Source organism: Sitodiplosis mosellana, unplaced genomic scaffold (assembly GCF_009176505.1).
Source record: "Sitodiplosis mosellana isolate CC-2019 unplaced genomic scaffold, AAFC_SMos_1.0 Smas_scaffold_6197, whole genome shotgun sequence".
In the NCBI taxonomy this organism is placed as follows: domain Eukaryota; kingdom Metazoa; phylum Arthropoda; class Insecta; order Diptera; family Cecidomyiidae; genus Sitodiplosis; species Sitodiplosis mosellana.
The window spans coordinates 6,651,848-6,673,127 of NW_022601438.1; the positions used below are offsets into that span (position 1 = coordinate 6,651,848).

Genomic DNA, 21,280 nt, shown 5'->3' on the forward strand with positions numbered 1-21,280 from the left:
AAAAGACGAACTGAGCATGAAAAGAGAACGAAGAGAAGAAGAAAAAAAACAATAGTTTTGACAGCATTTTTGGTCTTGTCGTAAGCTGTGCTCTTTCGATTGCACGCACACAATACACACGGAAAAGGAACGAAAAGAAAGAAAAATACAGCCGAACAAAAAAAAAACCTCCAAATTGTTGAGAAATTTTAGCAAAGAAAGTGAATATTTCGAAATAATAATAACAAGAGGAAAAAAGGTTAAATTTAAACGAAATGCTTGTGTAATTTATCAAATGTAGATGTGGATTTTTGGATTGTGCTAATCAACGGAAAGAAGAAGAGAAAAAGCGAGAGCATTTGAGATCGATTATTAAGAATTGTGCGAAAAGAAAAAGTCGACGGCGAAAATATAAATGAAACGAAATTAATCTGCTGTTGTTTTTTTTTTTTGTCGAGAATTTCAAAAAATTGTTCGTGTTTTGTGAATACAAAAAAAATAGTCTCAATCTCTTGCCGAATAAATTGTGACCAATCAAAAATAAAAAAAACTAAATAAAAAGTAAATGTGTTTGACTTTGGTGTATTGTTCGTCCATCAAGTGCTTGTGTGTTCGAAAGCCAACAATTTCTTTTTAATGAATAATTTTGGTTCGTTTGGTGCATGTTATATGAATTGAACTTGAAATCCGGCCGAGAAATAGACACATTATTATTATTATTATTGTTTTTTTCTTACCTTAATTTCAAAATCAAGGAAAGTCGCAACGAGCGCTGAGGCCAAACTCATAATACAGCTAGTTTTGTCACTATTACTTAGTCTCTCAGTGTATGTGTGTGCGTGTTTTTTTTTCTGTTCTACTCGACAAACCTACACCGAGCGCGAGTACATTGCCGTTGTTTTCGTTATTATTGTTGTTGTTGTTGTTTATTTCATTCAGGACACACATTTAGAAAGAAAGAAGAAGAAAAAAGAAATAAATAAACGCAAACAGAGACAAAGTCAAAGTCAGATAACCTTTTTATGTACGTGTTAGTATGTGCATTGAATATGAATACAGAAACAGGAAGAAAAAAAACACAGCAGAAATGAATTAAAAACAGAATGAACAAAAAAACTGAATAACACACGAACCAAATCGAGACATACAGAAAGAGAAAGAGACACGAGTGAAACGGCCAAGAAAAGTGCCTACCCTACATCGAATGCAACGGAAATCATTCTAAACAATTTTAGCTGAAGAATTTGTTGCTTGAATTTTCCAAAAAAAAAAAAACAAAGAACAAACAGGAGTAAAAAAAGCGAGACATAACGAAAGAGAAGCAAAATCGTGGACTGGTGAAAAACGTCGCAGCAAATGCCCAAATAATAAAGCAAAAAAAAAACGATTTGCAGTCGTCGTCGTCGATTTTTTTGTTGAGAAAAATTTCTATGAGGTAACAATAGCCTAGAAAGCAGTGGAAACGTTAAATCAACCTATATGCGAGCAGCGCGATGACTGTGTACGTATAACAAATTCTTAGTATCGATTTGTAAGTGTGCTAGTCTCTTTGTCTTCTTCTTTTTCTGTTGTGACTTTTCAAATTGAAATCGTCGTATTTTTAACGATCTGTCCGCTGGCTGTTATTGTTTTTGCTATTGCGGCGCTTTTTTTTCTCTCTCATTATTTCTTTTTCTCACACACAAACACTCTATGTGTGAATAGTTTTGGAGATTTTTTTTCGTGGTTATTGTTGTTGCCTACTCTCCTCTATTTTGCGTTAAATTCATTGATTTTATTTATTATTTTTTATTCATTTCTCTCATTCCATTAAGATACGGGTGGTGTACTTGTCGTATGTTTTTTTATGTGCAAACGGTATCATCATTGAATGATTACGTGCGCTGTTGCAAACACGATTAAGGCTGAATAGGTTTCATTCATTCATAAATGATTTGTTGTTCCTTGCTACGACTGCTATCTGTGTCGTCTGCCGTGCATGCGATTTTTAGTGAGTGAAGTCGAGTGAGTCGGTTGCAAAACAAGATAAATATTTGTGTCATTCCTTTGTGTTAGCATTGATGAGAGAGAATCGTATTGAATGCGCCGTTCTCTCTCTCTCTCTCTCTCTCTCTCTCTCACTCTATCTATCAATGTGTGTGTGTGTGTGTGCGTATGATTGTTTTATTATTGTTATTACTACACTTTTTATTTCCCTTTCCCCCCTCCCCGCCGTGCTTTGAGCAATGATTGCGCGCCTTGTATGAAATCGCGTGCGCGATGCAAGTTGCAACAATGAACAAACACGCTGCAACTACATGGACGCGCCTCGTGGAACGTCATAACATCGAAAACGGTTTATTTTTTTATGCTCCCTCTCTCTCTCTCTCTCTCTCTCTCTCTCTTTCTCTCTCTCTCTCTCTTTCACTGGTTCTGTGTGTATGCGCGCTCCAGTGGGACTTCTTCTTGGAATGTTCGTCTATTTGTGCCAATGCTCGAGTCTGGGTGCGTGCGTCATCCACGATAAAATACAAACAATGTCAACCTTCTCTCTCTCTCGCCCCCACAACCTGACGACCTCCCTTAAAATCGCACCATTTCGTGTTTGATGATACATTCGGCCGCCTCTATTTCGGTCCAATTTAATTAGTTGGTTGCTCGCTATTCGAAACCATTGCACATTGAGAAATAAAAGAAGAAGAAAAAACAACATTGGCAAACATCGAATCGTGCTGGTGTGTGTGTGTGTGTATGTACGTGAGCCTGAGCGCGCGCGCACACGTCATTCAGTGCTGAAGGCGGGTATAAGGTGGCCAAATGATGCTATACATAGAATGCAATTCAGTTATGTGCAAATGTGCGCTTGGCCGAGACATATTTTATGTGGTGCAAGTGCGGCTCAAAAGTTGTTAACAATGAACACAAAATATGGTTTGTTTGTGTATGCGCGCTTGTTTTCTCTACAATTTGCCAGCTATAGCCAGCGTATATTGGTACTGGCGCTGCTGTTTCTGTTTCGCTGCTGATGCCATCGTCATCGCCGCCGCTGTCGTTATTACATACGTTTGATGTGTTCGACGAGTACTTTCGACGTCATTTGTCTGTGTTGTTGTTGTTAGTGCTGCTGCTGCTGCTTTTTTCACGTACTTTTGCTTCATTCGCAGCCTCTTATTTTGTTGCTACTTTTATTGTCGTCATCGCTTTGTGTGTTCGCGTAATAGTCGTACAAACATTCGCGTGCAGAAATTCATTTCACGCATTTCAATTTACGCGGAAACAAACGGTAATAAATTCTGTTGTTATTAAAGTTTTTTTTTCTCATTTTTTTTCATTCTGCTCTTCGTTCCATCGCTTCTTTAGTATCTCTCTCGCTTCATTCGCTTTTTTCCCATTATCTCGTAGTGCTTTCGTTCGGTATTCTTGATAATAACGTTTGTGCAGTAACAGTAAAATGACGACGTGTAGCATAGATAGCCAAAGGAGAGAGAGAGAGAGAGAGAGAGATACATGTATGTATGTATATATATAAAGTATATACGTATGCATCGTGAATTGACTACATTTCGCATTTTGGTGATATTACGTTTTTGTTTTCGTTGAATTTGTTGTTTATTTCGCGTTATTTTTTCGTTGTTTCACACATTGTTTCCTCTCATTTGGCCTAATATCGATTAGGTGTTTTTTTCGCGCTGATGTGTGGTGCAACGGCTAACAGCACAGCGGCACAACAGTACGATGACGATGATGATACTGTTGATGATGTGTGTTTATGAATTATCTGTGTCTGTTTCCGGCTCGAATTGGATACGTGAAGTTTTGCAATGTGGGCCATTAAGTGCAAGTGTATGCTGTTCTCTTTTAAATCATTCAGCTTTTCTGTGGTTTTTGCTACTACTACTTGATGTTTGTTGGTTTTGTTGATTCTGTTTTCTTCTCGTTTTTACGTTTTTGGTTCGAGGTTGTCTTGTTATACTCTCGTATTAGTTATTATTGATGCACATATATTCACGACCCCTATTCAAATCCCATTCAGCCACATTTCAAAACAAAGTATAACGAATCTAAGTGAAAAATTATGGTGCTACACGTATGTATATATTCACATTCTTCCACATTCTGCAGATCAATTTTCATTTATTTGGCGCGTTTCTCTCGGCTCTTTCTCGATATATAATATACATGTATGCCTATACCTATACCTATACCTATATTTATATTCCGTCTTTCCATTGTCACTTCATAGCCTATTACGAAAGCAATTGCAGCAAACCAGCACACGGCGCATTTTATATTGCAACATAGAACAAACCGATTTTCACATTCCATGTTTTTTTTTACTACTTTCCGTACTATGGATGCATAACGAGCGCGTGCACGCCGAATCGAACGAGAGCGAGAGAAAGAGAGAGAGGGAGATAGCGAAAGAGAAGAGACAAAAAAATATGTATGCCACACAGAAAATACGTTGCATCGCAAATAATGAATCAAATATATACACACACCCGTATGGAATTTTGCGCGCCGGTGTTCAGCTGCTGCTGCTTGCAACTGTAAATAATATAAAAGTATATAAATGCATAGCGGACAATCTGTCGATAGATTTATCGAACATTCTGGCATTGTGTGCTGTGATATGGTTGTATTTTCGTTTCTCTAGCGCTCGCTCGCTCTTTTCTGACAAAATACCGTATCGCGTTCATTTGGTTTTGGTGGGTATGTGAGAACAGGGATGAAAATGCAAAGTGCATTGAATATTCTGCGCCGATTCCCGCTAAATTTCATGTCAAACGATAAAAATGTGCTCACTAGCAGCGAGTCAATGTGTGGGTGGATGGGTGTGTATGAGTGTATTCCAGCAACACGGACGACGATCAGGGGAATTTTAACTATTGGATTTGCGTAACTCTCGTTCTGGTCTATGATATGAGATAAGGCAACGATACGATACGATACGATCCATCTATACATCTACAAATATTACAATTCACATTTACATGAAGACGAAGATAGAGATAGAGAGGGAGAGAGAGAGCTGGAGGAAGGCAAAAAAAATCCTCTTGCTTTCTCCATCACATTTGTTATCGCCTCTGTGCACCATTTTCTTTCTTTGTCCCATAGATCTCTCTCTCTCTCTCTCTCTCTCTCTCTCTCTCGGCACTGCAACCACTCTCACATACGTAGCCAAAAAGCAAACGTAATTACTGTGTGCGCACACGATATGCTACCTACTGATTATATGATGTGTAAGCCAATGCACTATGTATCAGTGCATCGGTATGTTTTGTAGGATTCAGGATCTTTCACACTCGTAAATAAAGTGAATATAGGTTGTCGACTTATTTCTCGGTCATATTTTGATGCGTCTGTTTGTTTTTCTACGTGTATAGTGCAGTTTTGTTCGATTCCATTGCCTCTACCTCGCTGTGTGTTGTTCAGTGAACAAAATAAATTGTTGTTCGTCTCTGGTTTGTCATTCATTTCGCGCGCGCGTTTGTGTATCGCAAATTCCGAATGCAATTTTAATTTCGTCAATTTTTGATTAAGCCATTAGCTCAAAAGTTCTAATAAAATCGTATATTTGAATAGAAAAAAGAGATCATTCCGCATTAGATAATAGAAATTTGATGAAATATTGAGCAGTGTATGTGAAAAGTGATTGAAATTTTTGGTTAAAAGGAATAAGCGATAGAGAGAGAAAAAAAAACTTTTTTTTGATCGGGATCGTGTTATATGGTGCATAGTGGTATACAGTACACACAATATGCGCGAAACATAAGATGCAACACAGATTTTTTACTCATAGTCAGACGCACATCGCAGTTATATACTATATTAGATTACATTACACACAGAAATCCGTTGCCATTCATTGAAGGAGTATGCGTAGCAAATTTCCATCGAGCCTGACGAAGAAGACCCACCAAATGCCTGTAAAGACCAACTAGAAACATACATATATATATATATATATATATGATATGATATTATTAAGGCAGTAGAAAAAAAAAGAACAACAGTTCAAATAATAATAATTAGCATCATCACAACTGCAATAATTGATTTTTTTTTCCTTGTTTCGTGCATTTGTACACACAGTCTTACACAGCGCCAATAAACATATATAGTGTAGTATAATAGTTCTATACTATATATCATAGATGAGCGCAAATGTCGCTCGAGTTTGGCTGCTGATTGTGTGAATGAAGCGAAAAAAGCGGAGTATTTGCAGTTTTCTCGACATTTTCTTTTTCTGTATTTTTCATATTCAGTTCCCTCTTTTTCTCTCTTACACTTTATATGCACATGCACACACCCATACATATTTATGTACACTATCGGTTAGCATTTCGTTTTTCGGGCGTTTTTCCCTTTATCTCATGATGAGTGTGGAGCGCGCGCGAGCAAAGTGACGTTTCACTCCATGTATCTACTCTCCTTTTGATTTGAGCCATCATAGCCATAGTAGTCGTGTGTTGCCCATGAGTCGTTTTGTGGCTGTGTCTCGGTCTTGGCGTGAATTCCCATACAACTTTGGAATCTCTATATGATTTCAATGTAAAAAGATGATGCAGTCAAAACAAAACATCATGACGACCCAAACAGAATTAATTTACGACGTAATTGGATGTTGTTTGTGTGTATGTGCGCACAATGCCGTATTATATTTTTTTCTTCTTCTGCTTCTCAAATTGATTGTGCATTTGCAATACTTAGTCATTCGATACTCACTCGTGTATAACGATATTACATTCGTATGAATTGGGATGAAGAGAGAGAGAGAGAGAGAGAGAGAGAGAGAACACAAAAAAAGATGAACAAATAATACGCATACTGAAGTGAGTAAATCATGGGAAAATCGCGGTAAGATAAGAAAAAATCTGATTTTCAAACGGGGTGAACAAGCACACAGAAATTCAATCAAAATTTACGAACGAATTGTGTCTTTGTGTGTGTGAGTCAATCGACACAAATGCAAATGAATGAAGTAATTAGTTTTCTAAGTAAAAGTCGCGCCAAGTGACCAAATCATTCCAAAAATAACCATAATTCTGTTAATGATTGCAGCTTAAAATAATTCCCAAGAATTGACATACACCAAACGCTCGGGGCTTCACGCAAAAAATTTATATAGCAAAATCTATTTGTATTATTTAAATCATGTAAAATTCACGCTAGATTTCAAATATTTTGTATTATTGCCCGAATGCGTTGTTATTGTTCATATTCACCTTGAACAATATGTTCTGGAAGTGGGTTTTGGTGGATCTTCAGGATGGATCAGACTGGGTTTGACAATGTCCCGGTCCATCCTGAGGATCCACTTCCAGAACGAGGATCGGTTTTGAACAATCCTGCGGATCCACCAAAACCCACTTCCAGAATTTTTGAAGCGATAATGACGTCAACAGATTAGACGTGGTTCTGCTGACAGTCGGTTTATTGAACAAAATTGAGCAAAATTGAAATTATGCATACATATAGCTGTTTAATATGTTGAAACATAAACAAATTCATATTATTTGTTCATATTTTAAATATGGAAATTGGCGTGAGGCCCCTAGACCAAACGCTTATGAAATATTATTGGGATATGAAAATTCTTAGTAAACAAATATGCATACTACAACTCAAATATTCTTACTCGATAAACACTCATAGAGCGAAGTAACGACGACGACGACGACGACAACAACGACAATAATAACAACAAAAGAAAAAAAAATATTTATGAAGAAACTGTTGTGTCAAACCATATCGTAGCAATTGATTTATTCAGAATTATCAAGTATTTCGAATTGCATCACATCTCAAACTCTGCCGCCTCGTGCGCTCACCGCATTTTACATTTGCACAACGGTTTCCTGAATAAATTATTATTTCGGTATTGTTTGTAATGAAGCAATACAAAAATAACAAACCAACAACACCAAACAAAACCTAGTCTCATATTCTAATGAGCTCTGATTTCTCTGAAAACTGGCGGCTAGTAATGAGTGCGGTCGTTTTATTTGTAGCTAGGTCATATCGAAACAATAGAATGAATACCAGGTATTTTTTGTGTGTGTGTGTGTTTTTTTTTGTCAAGGTTTCCGATGCGTTTTCGTCTCAAGGTGCATGCCTTTTTAATCCGATTTATGCTCAACAGTCCTCATTCTCCGGGTGAAATGTATAAATTTTGGGGTCGTTTTATGATTCTTCTTTCTCTCTTTGTTTGTTTATTTGTTTTTGTTTTTTTTTTGTTATTTCTGCCGAAAATTGGTATTTTATTTTCTTTCACTCTATCGCCTAATCTGGTGAACTCGTGAACTGTGGCTGTAAATTGTTTTGATTTGACTTCTTCCTGTGGCTTTTATTTTCGGTCGTCGTCGGTTGTTGTTGTTGTTGCCAAAAAATTATCTGTTTATTCTTCGTTGCTATTGCTGTGCGTTGTATCCAGTTGGCCGCTCGAAAAATTAAAACCAATTTTCTATTTATGCCACGGTGCTAGACATGGTATTTGGTTTTCTTTTTCTTTTCTTATTTGCATTATGTAAGGCCATGACCCGGTTTGTGTTCGTTAAATGACTCGTAAGTTGAAATTTTTCCATACCAAATCACACAAACACATAAAAATGAACACAACAAGAACAATAATAAAAAAAAAGCCAACACCATCACCATCGAAATAATAAAACTGAAGAGTTCGCCAGAACTCTTCACCGTTATGGACACGAAGCTGTTGCAACTGAGACGGCAGCAGCCAATTAATGTCTTCATCCGATATGAAGCCCCAATCTTGCGTCTTGCTACAAGGCTATGCTATGTATATTATATGCTTGCATCGCATTAAGCAAATATTTTGATTTAAGAGAAGCTGAGAAAACGATGTAGAGAGAGAGAGAGAGGGAGAGAGAGTGTGTATTTTCCATTAATTCTCCGTCATTAAGTTTCTGAGAACAAGCAGCTCCTTGTCTTGTGATGCACGAAAAATTCCCGGTTAAGGAAACAAAACACAAATGCAGTGAATCGTTTCATTATTACTAGAGAAAGAGAGTAGTTGGTGGTTAGTTACTTCATTCATCCTCCTCCTCTTCTTCTTCTACTTCGTCTTCATCATCCTATTTGCCACATTTTATATTTTATCTGAGAGACAGAAAGTTGGGAACATTTTCAATGCAATGGTTTTCATTAGCACCATATCATAATTATCGTTGGACTTTATACTCTCTTTTTTTCCTTTTCAACTTGCATTGAAATTTGAAACAGTTCACATTTCGTGTGTATGCCATCAGTTGTCGATAGATGAGTATATGTGTGTGGGTGTGTGTATACACTGTACATGCGTGTATACACTGTACTTTTTTGTGCATCGGGAAGAGCGTATATTTATGAAATATGCTTCTCTACCATATAACAGTGTTACTTTTGATCTCAAAGAGAAATCAAGTATCCTCTTTGCATCGTCGTTTGTGTAATATAAACAAGCGTGTGAAATATAAACGAATGACTCCTTGAAAATGAATGAAATATAGCCAAGAGATGTACTGACTGATACGAAATGTAAAACGAACGAAAGAAAAAGGAACGAAAACCAAACACACAGAGATAGAGATATAGAGCGAGAGAGAGGTGAGCGTGAACGCGCGATCGTGCTAGACAAAACAGACTCAAGAGAGACATTAATTGTATGCGATTCAAATGAATGGATCCGTGGTGCTCACTAGTAAAAGCAAGTTTTAGTCGGTCCGGATAGTCAGAGATCCGATTAACGACCAAAATTATAGAATTGAGCGAAAATTAGCGAACCGCTTCATGTATAGATATATACGTGTATATAGGATACATATGTATATACTTGGAATATCTTTCTTTGATAGTGCGTTGAACGCCCAAAAAGAAAGGAAAAAAAAGACCAGAAGAAAGACAGAAGAGCACACACAAAAAAACGACGACTCAGGGTTTGCGAAAAGCAAGGCAAGTGACCGGGCGACAGTGAGCAATGAACACAAACGGCTGCTGGCGAAAGCAGGCAAGCAAGAGACAAGAGGGATTTCGATAGAACACACACACACACACACATTATTCATGTTTGGTGTCAGCCTTAGTCATCCACACAACTAATTATAGTCAAGAGTGCCCGTTATACATACATATTATATATTTTAATCCGAACAATATTTCGTATTAATAATAATTCTCTAAACTTATTTATTGCCTGATATTTGATTTCTGTCTTTTTTTCTCTCTCTCTTCCACTCACTCTGTCGTCGCCACATTAGAGAGAGGGTATTGTGTGGCTTGAACTTTTCATCATATTTATGTTCGTCTGTCTGGCGATGAATTTTATGACCTGACTTTTTGAAAGAAGAAGACTAAAAGAAAAATGACAGTGTCTAGAAATTCGCGCAATCGAAATGCATACGCACACACACACATACACTCATTTCGCGATTTTACCTAGGTTTTACGATCAAAACAATATTCAAACCGAAATGATAAATAATAAATTTCTATATCCTTAATTATAGTTGTGAGTGTGGATTGAAATGTCTTTTGTCGTTCGTTCTGTTTTTTTTTGCTTCTTCTGTGTTTTGTTGTTCGTCGTTGCGTGAAAGATCAATGCGATGCGGCCCATTCTAAGCATTTAAAATGCGGTCGCAAGACAAGAATGTTTAAAGCCAGTGTAAATTCCAATGAATCACGAAAAAGAAAAAAAACGAATCAAAAGGGAAACAACATTGCAACAGCAAAACTGTTTATCAACAACATTCAAGTTATTCGAAACACACAGTGTGTATGGTGTGTGTTGCTGTTGTTCTTTATTATTATTATTTTTTTGTCGTCATATCTTCGGAATCGAAACCGTTTTCTATTTTTTTCTTCTTTCAATATTCACATTTGTGTGTTTGCACAAATCATTCAGAAGAAGCAGCAGCAGCAGCAATAACAAATCGCATGAAAACAAGGAATAATATGCTCTTTTGCACATATAATAACAACACATGCATACATAGACAAACAAACATACACGTACACACACACAAAACGGCACAGTTGAATTTCTCGCACTGTATGAATTTACATGCTGTCTCTCCCAATGGCCAAATAGCAAACAAAATACACACACGAACACACACACACACACACACACATGCACATTTACAACCAACGGTCGTCACCATTTCAAGCATACACACAAGCATGCATTGGCACAGCACTACACACAATCAATTCGCAATAAACAAAGCAACCCGACGAAACGGTTTTATTTTTCGTCTTCTTCATGTAAATTTTCGTCTTATGTTTTTCCAACGTAAGGTCTCACCACTTCTCAAGTTTCGTTATGCGCTTTTTTTCTCCTTCAATATTATCGTGGGATTCGTTGTGTTTTGGTTGCTGCTGCTGCCGTTGTTGTTGCTATCTGTGTGTATGCGCCGCTGTATGTGCAAATGTAGTTGTTGGTTTTGGTTTCAGTTTCGTTGTATGTGTGTGGTGCTCTGTGCTGCTTGTCTTGTGCTGTGCTGTGCTGTGCTGTGCTGTGCTGTGCTGTGCTCGGTGTGTATGTGCTACAAGCCACGATTGTTTGAAATTGATCCAGAAAAGTGCAAGAAAGTCGCAGTCACATTTTTATTTTTATATATTACACACAATTTTATTTTCATAAACTAGACGCAGTCATCAACACAACACAAAACAGTGCACGTTTGATCCGGCGCTCGCGTTGAATCAAACGTAAACCAGACAAACAAAACAGTAAAAATGCGTGAATTTCTGCTGCGTTAGCTAAATTAAAAGAGAAATATAAAAAAAACGGTGTTTTCTCTCTGTATTGGCTGGCTGGCTGTTGTTATTGTTGGTGTTTTGTTCAAAGCAAATAGAAAACAACAACACAACAACAAGAACTAAATACGATTCAAGTAATAAAGTATACGAGAGTTGAAAAAAGAAATAAATAAAAAAGAGACGCGATTGAAGAAGAAGTACAAGCAACAGCAGCAACAAGAAGTGAGAGAGCAAAGAAAAAAAAAATGGGAAAAAGAGACATTATTTCGTCGTGTCATTGTTTCGGCTGCGTTTGTTTGATGTGAGAAAGAGTGTGTAATTAAAAACCGAATGCTGTGTGTTACATGGCTTAAGTGCAAATAATGTGACAAAGACGAAAATGAGAAAAGAAAAGAGAGTGTTTGCTTCCCTTTGAAGATTTCCCCAGCCGAACACAAGAAATACGTACACAACAAGCACAACGACACACACACATAGAACAAAAACAAAAACAAAAATTGCAAAGAGTGAGAGAGCACATACGTACAATAAATGAAATAGACAAAAATAAAACAAATACGTTATAATAAAATTAACGGCTTTTTGTTCGAACGCTGTGCAAATGAGCGTTTAGTGCAAATCCGAAACGTTTCGAAAAAAGAGTTATATATACATATTATGTTTTGATAGAGAGACAGTGACACAAGGCACTGCTGTTCCCTGTGTGTTTTTTTTCGTTACTCTCGCGCGCGCAATTACTAACTTCATCTGATTTGTGTTTTGTGTTCAGTTTTTTTTTGTGCTCTGTTGTTGTCCGTTTGTCTCTCCGTCTCGTGATATTATTTATTTTTTTTTGTTTCTGTTCACTTCGGTCTGTCGATGTCTCTCTTACTCTTGCTCCGACTCTATCGATCCAGTGCTTTTCGAGCAAATTTTCATATTTGCTATTTTGTGTACATTTCGTCGACATTGTCGTCTGTATATATATCGTGAAATCAAATTGGGACATACACGACAGGCAACAACAACAACAACAACAACAAAAATGGTTATTATTGCAATTTTCACTCGTTCACTTACTCATTTATTTATTTTGTTGTGTGGTTGGTCTTTTTTTCATTGTATTTTTTTTTGTAAATCTGATTATGTGCTAAATTCCTGTGCAGAAAAGTGCATCGAAAATCGTATGTGCGCGAAGAGCAGTCTTACAAGTATAATGGTGTTCATGACAACAACAACAAAAAAACCAAAACCCAAAGATAGAAAGAGAAAAACAAACCACACTTAATAATTGTAAATTCCCAACGGATTTTGGTCGTTGTTCATAGAGTATGAATCTGTGTTCATAAAATTCAACGACTCTCTCGCCTAGAAAGTCATATACTCTCACACAAGTCATAACGCACCATCTTTGGTGCATGTAATTCAAAAGCAAATAAATCAGTAAAATGACAAATTGCCTGTGCTAGCGAATTTGGGCTAGCAGGAGAGAGGAAGAAATTGAGAATAAAAAAAGTCCATCTCAAAAACACACATCCATCAACAGCAGCAGCAGCAGCAGCAATAGCACACTGCACACATATGCTTGGCAAATTGGGCCATATTGTGAAATAGGCACGAAGACAGCATTTAATACACATTTTGGATTGACTCGACCATCGACGTCAATCCAGGAATAGAAGAAAAAAAGAAACAAATACATACACAGACACACAGTGACAGAACAGGATACAATAGTGGGGGTGGTTGTAAACAACAACAACGGCAACAGCGACGGCGACAAAACAACAACCGTTTCGTTTCGCTGGAACTCCAATGAGTTGATAACCAAGTACAAGGAATTTCGATGATTGCGAATTGAAAATAAACTGCAAAAACATCGGTCAGAGAGAGAGAGAGAGAGAGAGAGAGAGAGAGAGAGAGAGAGAGAAGAAGAAGAGGCGAACAGTAAGAGTATTAGAAGTTCAATAGAATTGTTTATCTTGAATGCGAAAAAGCTCTGTGTGTCGCTCGCGCGCTCGCCCTCGCCCTCGTCCTCTTTTGTTCCCACCTTCGTAGCTCGTTGTCGTCATCATCATCATCATCATAGTCGTTGTCGTCGTCATTGCCCGTAGTCGAGTTGGATGGAGGCACTGAGTGGCTCGCTCGCTTGCTCCAATCCATTGGCAACGGCATTTTATCTCGGTTTCACTATCGTTTGTACACTTTCTGGCTTCGTTTCTATCACCGTCATCGCAGAACATGTGCACACAAAGTGTGTATATTCTCAATATATTCGGAACTATGGTCATACTTTATATGCGAGTGAATGTGTGCAGTAGCAGCAGCAGCATGTACTTATTGTTTGGCCATGTGTATTTCGTGTGATGTTTTCGTCATTTCTCTCTCTCTCTCTCTCTCTCTCTCTCTCTCTCTCTCTCTTTTCTGCTCGCTCTCCCTCTATCCTCGTGCAATGCTATGTTCGATTCATGTCGGCTCGTTTTATTGTTGTTGCATTTTTCCTTGTTTATTTTTCTTCATTTAATTTTTGTTTCTCGTGGGAAGTTTTGACTTTCTGCAATTCACATAGAGTCACTCTCGCACAGTCATGCACGCATACAATGTCGTTGCGAACGCACACGGTGCGCGTGTTTGCGACCAGAAAAAAAAACTTGTATTATATTGTAGTGTATCTCGCACTCGCACTTCGTTCATTTAGCACACTGTGGCGGCCGAGAGTATTTCCAATGAAACTGTCGTAATTTCATGTGACTCACACATCCTCTCTTTATTTTGTTGTGCTCTTTTTTCTCTTGGCTTCTTTATTATTATTGTTGTTGTTTTTATTATTATTTTTTAACTAGCGCAGCTCAGTCAGAGGCAACAAAAAAAAATAGTCTTTGCGTAGCATTCGTTGCACGACAACGATCCAATTCTCTCTTTCGCTCACTGTGTATCGTGTGTTTATCTAAACAGGGTTCTTTCGCGTGGTGTGACTTGTGAATTGATCGAACCGAACAGCAAAGAACGAACGAACGTACGTAACTCACATCGAAGTGCAACATTCAATTTTTGACGGTTGACTCGACCGAGGCGACTTATCATTTTTCTCCTGAAATTCGTTGTGAAATTACATATTTGTTTTTCTGTTTTGATTGTGTAATATCATTGCGAATTAAATCCATTGGAATTGGCTGTAGTTAGTGCATTTTTCGAGGTTTTTTTCGCTCCTTCTTATTTTTTGTATTGTTGTTTTCGTGGCGCTTTCCATACATAACAAATGATTTATCGGAAAATTGGTGCGAAATGCGAAAGGAAAAAAACAACATATTTGTGTAGCGAATATCGTGAGCCAAACAATTGATTTGACGCATTCGCTCATTCTTGAGATTCCTGTGCACACGTTTCCACTGTGTCTTATCTCAATGTGACGTGATTTCATACAGTTCGTGTGTGTGTGTGTGTATGTGTGTGTGAGAGAGAGAGAATTCGTGCGACAATTTTCAAGTGACTACTGTAAAATAAGTGGTCGGCAAAGAGAAGAAGAAGAAGGAAAATATATTATGATTCATTGTCAAACAAAACTGTGAGTGATTCACGTGATTATATTGACGGCTAATTGTTTGTGTTTTGTTTTTATTTTTTTGTGTGCTGACTCATTTAGGTCATAGAGAAAATTTGGTGGAAGAGACTGTTTCAACGGAAGCCGATGTTAGCCATGCAAGATAAATCTGGATTGATACAAGAGCCAATTATAACAAGTCCAGACATTCGACGAGCAGTGACCACAATAGGCCAACGCGAAGAAGAGAATTTATTGCCAACAAATACACAAATCATTGTACCAAATATAGAGATATTGCCATCACAGATGACCAAATCACAACAGGCAACAATGGTGAACGAGGCAGCGACGTGCTCATCAACGACAACAGCCAATGTTGTCGATACCATCAATTCAAATACAAATACACATGCAAACAGTAACAGAATGTCAACCCCATCAATGAATGAACAAAATCAAGTGTCCACACGACCGCAGTCACAGCATACGAATAATTCCCATACAACTGGCACAAATAGCAACAACCCATCATTGGCATCAACACCAACATCAGCAACAACAAATAACACGAGCGGCGGCAGCAATGCACGTACCGCCCGACGAACGGCCAACGATTATCGCTTTGGCAAAACCATCGGCGAGGGAAGCTTTTCAAGTGTCTACATTGCCCAGGACATTCACACGAAAAAAGAAGTAGCGAGTAAGTTTCGATCATTTTTCTTTTTGTGGGTCGATTTGATTGGATTTTTTTTTCTCATTCCTTTTCCGATTTTTGTTCTGTACACTTTATGCTCAGCTCAAATTTAGTTTCGTAATATATAACATCTTTTTGTTCGGATTTTCGTTCGAGATTTTACTCACAATTTTTTTTTTCTTCTTTTTTTCTCGACATACAGTTAAAGTGTGCGAGAAACAATTGATAATACGTGAGAAAAAGGAGCGATATGTGAAACGTGAACGCGAAGTGATGCACATGCTGAGCAATACATCGGGTTTTGTTAGCCTTTTATGCACGTTCCAGGATACAAGAAACTTGTACTTTGTCATGACGCTGGCCAAAAATGGTGATCTGCTACCGTACATCAATAAAGTCGGCTCGTTTGATTTTAATTGTACGCAATTCTATGCGGCCGAACTGATTTTAGCCATTGAACATATGCACCGTAAAGGGATCGTGCATCGAGATCTGAAACCCGAAAATATCCTATTGGACGAGAATATGCATACGCTTATCGCTGACTTTGGTTCGGCGCGCATTTTGGACGAACGAAATGGTGAATCGGATTTTGAATCTCGCAAACGAACCAACAGTTTTGTTGGCACCGCACACTATGTATCACCGGAAATTTTAAAGGGTGAACAATTAACCAAAGCCGCCGATTTATGGGCGTTTGGCTGTATAATTTATCAAATGATCTCCGGTTTGCCGCCATTTCGGGCGGGCAGCGAGTATTTGATATTTCAAAAGATTTTGGAACGTGACTTAAACTTTCCCGATGGATTTAATAAACTTGCAAAAGACTTAGTGCAACGCCTTATCCAAATCGAGCCCATCAAGCGGCTGGGTGCAAAAGATCAAAATGATTTATACGAAAGTATACGAAACCATGAATTTTTCGATGGCATCGAATGGGACAAGTTGCGAATACAAACACCGCCACCGATCCATCCGTATTTGCCGGGCCTCGATGGGAACGGTGACGAAGAGACCGTTGAATATAAAGTACCTGAACATCTGGAACCAGGACTTGGTGATGAACAACTGAGAAGACTGCTTGAACTAGAACTGGGCACATCGAATACATCCAATCACAAGAAACCGCCACCAGAGCCTAAAGGTTTGTTTCAAATTTTTTTCTCCCCATTTCCATTTCACTTGATTTCATTTCGATTCCATCACAACATTGTATGGTCGCTCATTTTTATCTCATACTGAATGACAATTAAACAAAAACAAACATGAAATAACAACACAATTATCATGTCGCAGTGCATTAGTGCTGCAGCGAAAAAAGCAAAACAAAAACAACTGAATCACAATGTGATGAATCTGCGCTCGCACACAGGGCAAACAAGTGAAAAAAAAGACAATGTAATGACAATGAAATAAACAGAACCGAACCGAACAGAAAAAAAAACATACATTTATTGATTTCATTGTGTTTACCGTTTGCAGAAATTGAACAAACAACGGTGACTGTTCAAAAGGACGATAACAAATGGCAGCAATTTGTCGAAGGCGAAGTAATTGTGAAACAAGGATTTGTCAACAAGCGAAAAGGATTATTTGCACGCAAACGTATGCTATTGCTAACCACCGGACCGCGCCTATTCTACATCGATCCCGTGCAAATGGTGAAAAAAGGTGAAATCCCCATGGGCCCAGAACTGCACAGTGAAGCGAAAAATTTTAAAATTTTCTTCGTGCATACGGTAGGTTGAAGAGAAAGACATTAACAATTTCTTGACCCTGCACATTTTTGATAAAATATGACGAAATTAACGATTTTCTTTTGTCTCTTTTCTGTTGTTCTTCAAACAGCCAAATCGAACATATTATTTGGAAGATCCAGAGGGTTATGCGCTGGAATGGTGTCAGTCAATAGATAGTATGTGCCAAAAATATTTTGGTAATCCATCATAATTTAGATGCAAGTAAAAATAGATGGAAAGTGTTAGTTGGTGCGCGTATGTGCATGAGATCATGTTTGCCAATCAAACTGACACAAGAACAACCAAACAGTTCACTGCGATAAGGCCGTAATAACGGCAAAAAATTCTGCGGCCAACATCACGTGTGCGATTGAGAGATGATTGAAAGGCAAATGGCTCTTGCAACTTACCATGCACTTGAATATTTATTTATAATAAAAAAATTGAAAGAAAAACACATGATAGGAAAAACAACTAAACTGAAATTAGGCTAGATACAAAAAAAAAACACTTAGATAGTCACGGAATAAAAATTGAAAAATAGAAGAAAAAAACAATTATTTAATGAAAAGAAACAAAAAAAATTAAACAAATTTACTGAAAGCAACAGATAACCGATAAAAAAGATATGTGTGGGAATTGGTTTTTCTTCTTCTTTTTTTTTTTCGTTTGTTTTGGGGCGAATCATGAATGTGTGTGAAATAGTAGAAAAAGGTGAATGAATGATAGTCAAATTATTCGAATCGAAATGAACGAATGCGATCAACAGGATAATGAACGAGGTCAAGGCCCTGAAGGACGAGAAATTAAAATGACAAATTGAAAATGTGATTTTCTTGTCGTAGACGTTGACGCATCCGTGTGCTTTGATTCGATCGATTTAAAGTGTGTGAAGTGAAAAAAATGAAATGAAACATATACAGTGCATTGTGTGTATTTGAAGTGAACATAGAAAAAAAAAACACAAAATAATATTCAAGCGAGTGAACGAGAGGGAATGAATTATAAGAATCTAGAATAAATGATAATTGTAAAGGTATCAAAATTGAACCGATAGATAAGCGATTGGACCTTACAATTGAGAGACGAAAATTGAAAAGTTAAAAATAGAAAAACAAACCCACACACACAGCTAGCAATTTATAAACAAAGGAGTAAAACCATCCAATAATTTAAATTATTTATTATTTATTTGTTAAATAAAATGAGAGCAAGAGAGATAAAACACATGAAAACAAACACATACACATACATATATATATATATATATGTGAAGGCGCCGAAGCCAAGCTAGATGAAATGCTAGAAAATAAGGAAACAAAGATTTAGTGAAAAGAAAAAAAAAACAAAGTGTTACTTTTCATTTCAGAGAGCTGCAAGACAACAGAAGTAATAAAAGAAACGAAGGAAAGAAAATGGAAGAAAGAAAATGGAGGAAAAAAAATGAAGCGAATAGTAGTAACCGAAAAAATAATTTATTACAGGAACAATAAAACAAAGTAAATTAAATTCTTAATTATTTAATAGAAATCTGCCCTTTTTGTTGTAGGTACTTTTTTTTGTTTGTTTCTTTATTGTTTTACAATTAGTTTTACAATGTGAATATATGATTTGAGTTTTTTTTTTAATAGAAACAGGGTAAAATATTGCATTAAGAAATGAAAAAGACTCTAACCTGTGTGTGACATGATCGCGGGGTCGTGCTTAGAACGAATTTTTTTTTTGTTGTTGTTTTGTTCGGGATCGAGCGTAATATTTCTCCCTTAATTTCTTCGTTCATTTTTATTTTGGTTCTTTTTGGTCGATACAAATAAAATGAAATCAATTCATCGGCGAGTCGCCGACGGCAACGAGTTCCTTCAAAACGTGCGTCTATAGATTCACATCTAATCGAAAATCACTTTTCGACCAGATTTTGTTCGAGTATACATTTGTCTGCCTTCTATTTTTTTCGATACTACTTTCGCAAAGAAAAAGCAAATTTTCGATTTGTTCAAGTGATTTCAATTTGCTGTTTTCAATATGATTACATCCAATATTTTTCTTTTTCTATTTTGTTTGTCCAATGGGATTTTGTTTTAAATTTTGAATTAAAATATTTATTATTGTCATTATAAATGTGTGCATAAATGGTTTTTTTTTTGTGTGCGCGTGTTAGAATAAACAAAAAAAAACGGAAAGAATTACTATTTGCAGCTCCAGTTTCTTGGCAGCTCACACACTGAAAAAAACATATAAGAACTAAATCCTGACTGAAAAACATTTAAATTTAAAAAGAAAAAGAAAAAGAAAAAGAAAAAGAAAAAGAAAAAAAAAAACAAAATGAAAAAAAATGAAACATAAAAATCGCTGAAAATGAACTCAACTAACAATTGATAGACTAGAAATGTCATGGTTTTTTTTCTCGCTCGTTGCAATCGCTGCATCTTGCAAATTAAACGGATATTTACAATAAATAAGAATAGCTTGTCCATTCAGGTGAATTATACATTCAGTGCTATTAGTTCAAATTTTTTTTTAGATACAAAACCGAACCGTTTTCATCCTGTTCTTTCTTCTTTTTTTGAATAGTTTAGTCAATTTTCGTAAATTTGTCGTGCCTAAATAAATGGCATATTCGATAACAAATTAAGAACCAACCAAATCAAAATCAAAACGAGTAAAAAGCAAGCAAGTCTCTCTCTCCCTCTGTCTATCTCTCTCTTCAATTGTTTTTTTTTTTCTTCATTGGAGATAATTAAACTGTTTATCCGTATGCATAAATAAACAGGTATCAAAAACTCTATAGTCATTCGTCTGTGAAGCTAATTAGCAAGTGAGAATATATAGTAGACTTTTCATATCCAGAATATTTAAATAAAGCGGGAAAAAAAACTGAAGCAAACAATAACGCATACCTTTAGTGCAAAAGCATTTATTGCTCTCCCTTACGCAAACGCCATCTATTCGGTGCGAACATGAAAACAAACAAAGTGACTCCAGCTGCCAACCGATACATGAATCGGTGGAAATGAGGGCAGTGTATAAAAAATATGCCGAACAAAACGAACCACAGCGTTTCCTCTATATAGAGATGTTGTTGTATTATAACTCTGTATGGATCAATTTGTTTGTTTTCATGTTCAAACTGAACAGATGGCGCTCGCGTTAGGTGAGGCAATGAATGCTTTTGCACTAACCGTATGCAATAACGTCAACACAAAACAGAGAAAAGACAAAGACGGGAGAAGAAAAAAATCGCTTAGAAAACAACAACAACAAATTATAATGTCCATATGTTTTTTTTTTGCATCTGTTGGATGGTTTCGTTTGCGTTGTTCGATCGATCGACCGATCGATCGGGAGAGAGATAGATGGATAGGGAGAAATGAGCAGTTCAGGTAATTCAGGCGCAGCTTCTGCATTTGCAGCCGGACAAAAGCATTTGTTTCCACATACCCATGCATATTTATTTAGGCAGTTGAACAATTAGAACGCAATTACGAGTTATTTTCGCATATTAAAAACAAACATAAAACACACGAAAAAAAGTGGATGACGACGAAAAATAAAACAAAGCAAAAAAAACGACGACGACGATGATGATGATGATAAAAAATATAC

The 21,280-nt window shown here is 36.9% G+C and overlaps 1 protein-coding gene across 13 annotated transcripts; it reads left to right on the forward strand.

The window, feature by feature from the left end:
• Window positions 1–11: 11 nt before the first annotated feature.
• Window positions 12–19,176, forward strand: LOC129577671 (3-phosphoinositide-dependent protein kinase 1). Of its 13 annotated transcripts, none has more exons than XM_055465132.1 (6): window positions 12–628; window positions 735–1,480; window positions 15,344–15,944; window positions 16,141–17,082; window positions 17,421–17,677; window positions 17,787–19,176. In XM_055465132.1, exons 3-6 carry the CDS (start codon window positions 15,389–15,391, stop codon window positions 17,886–17,888), a joined length of 1,857 nt encoding a protein of 618 aa, XP_055321107.1. In that variant the 5' UTR covers window positions 12–628; window positions 735–1,480; window positions 15,344–15,388; the 3' UTR covers window positions 17,889–19,176. The 13 variants fall into 13 exon arrangements, with proteins under 13 accessions (XP_055321107.1, XP_055321110.1, XP_055321106.1 ...); XM_055465135.1 differs by having other exon boundaries at window positions 12–238; XM_055465123.1 differs by lacking the exons at window positions 12–628; window positions 735–1,480 and adding exons at window positions 7,454–12,227; window positions 12,618–12,748.
• The last annotated feature ends 2,104 nt before the right edge of the window (window positions 19,177–21,280 follow it).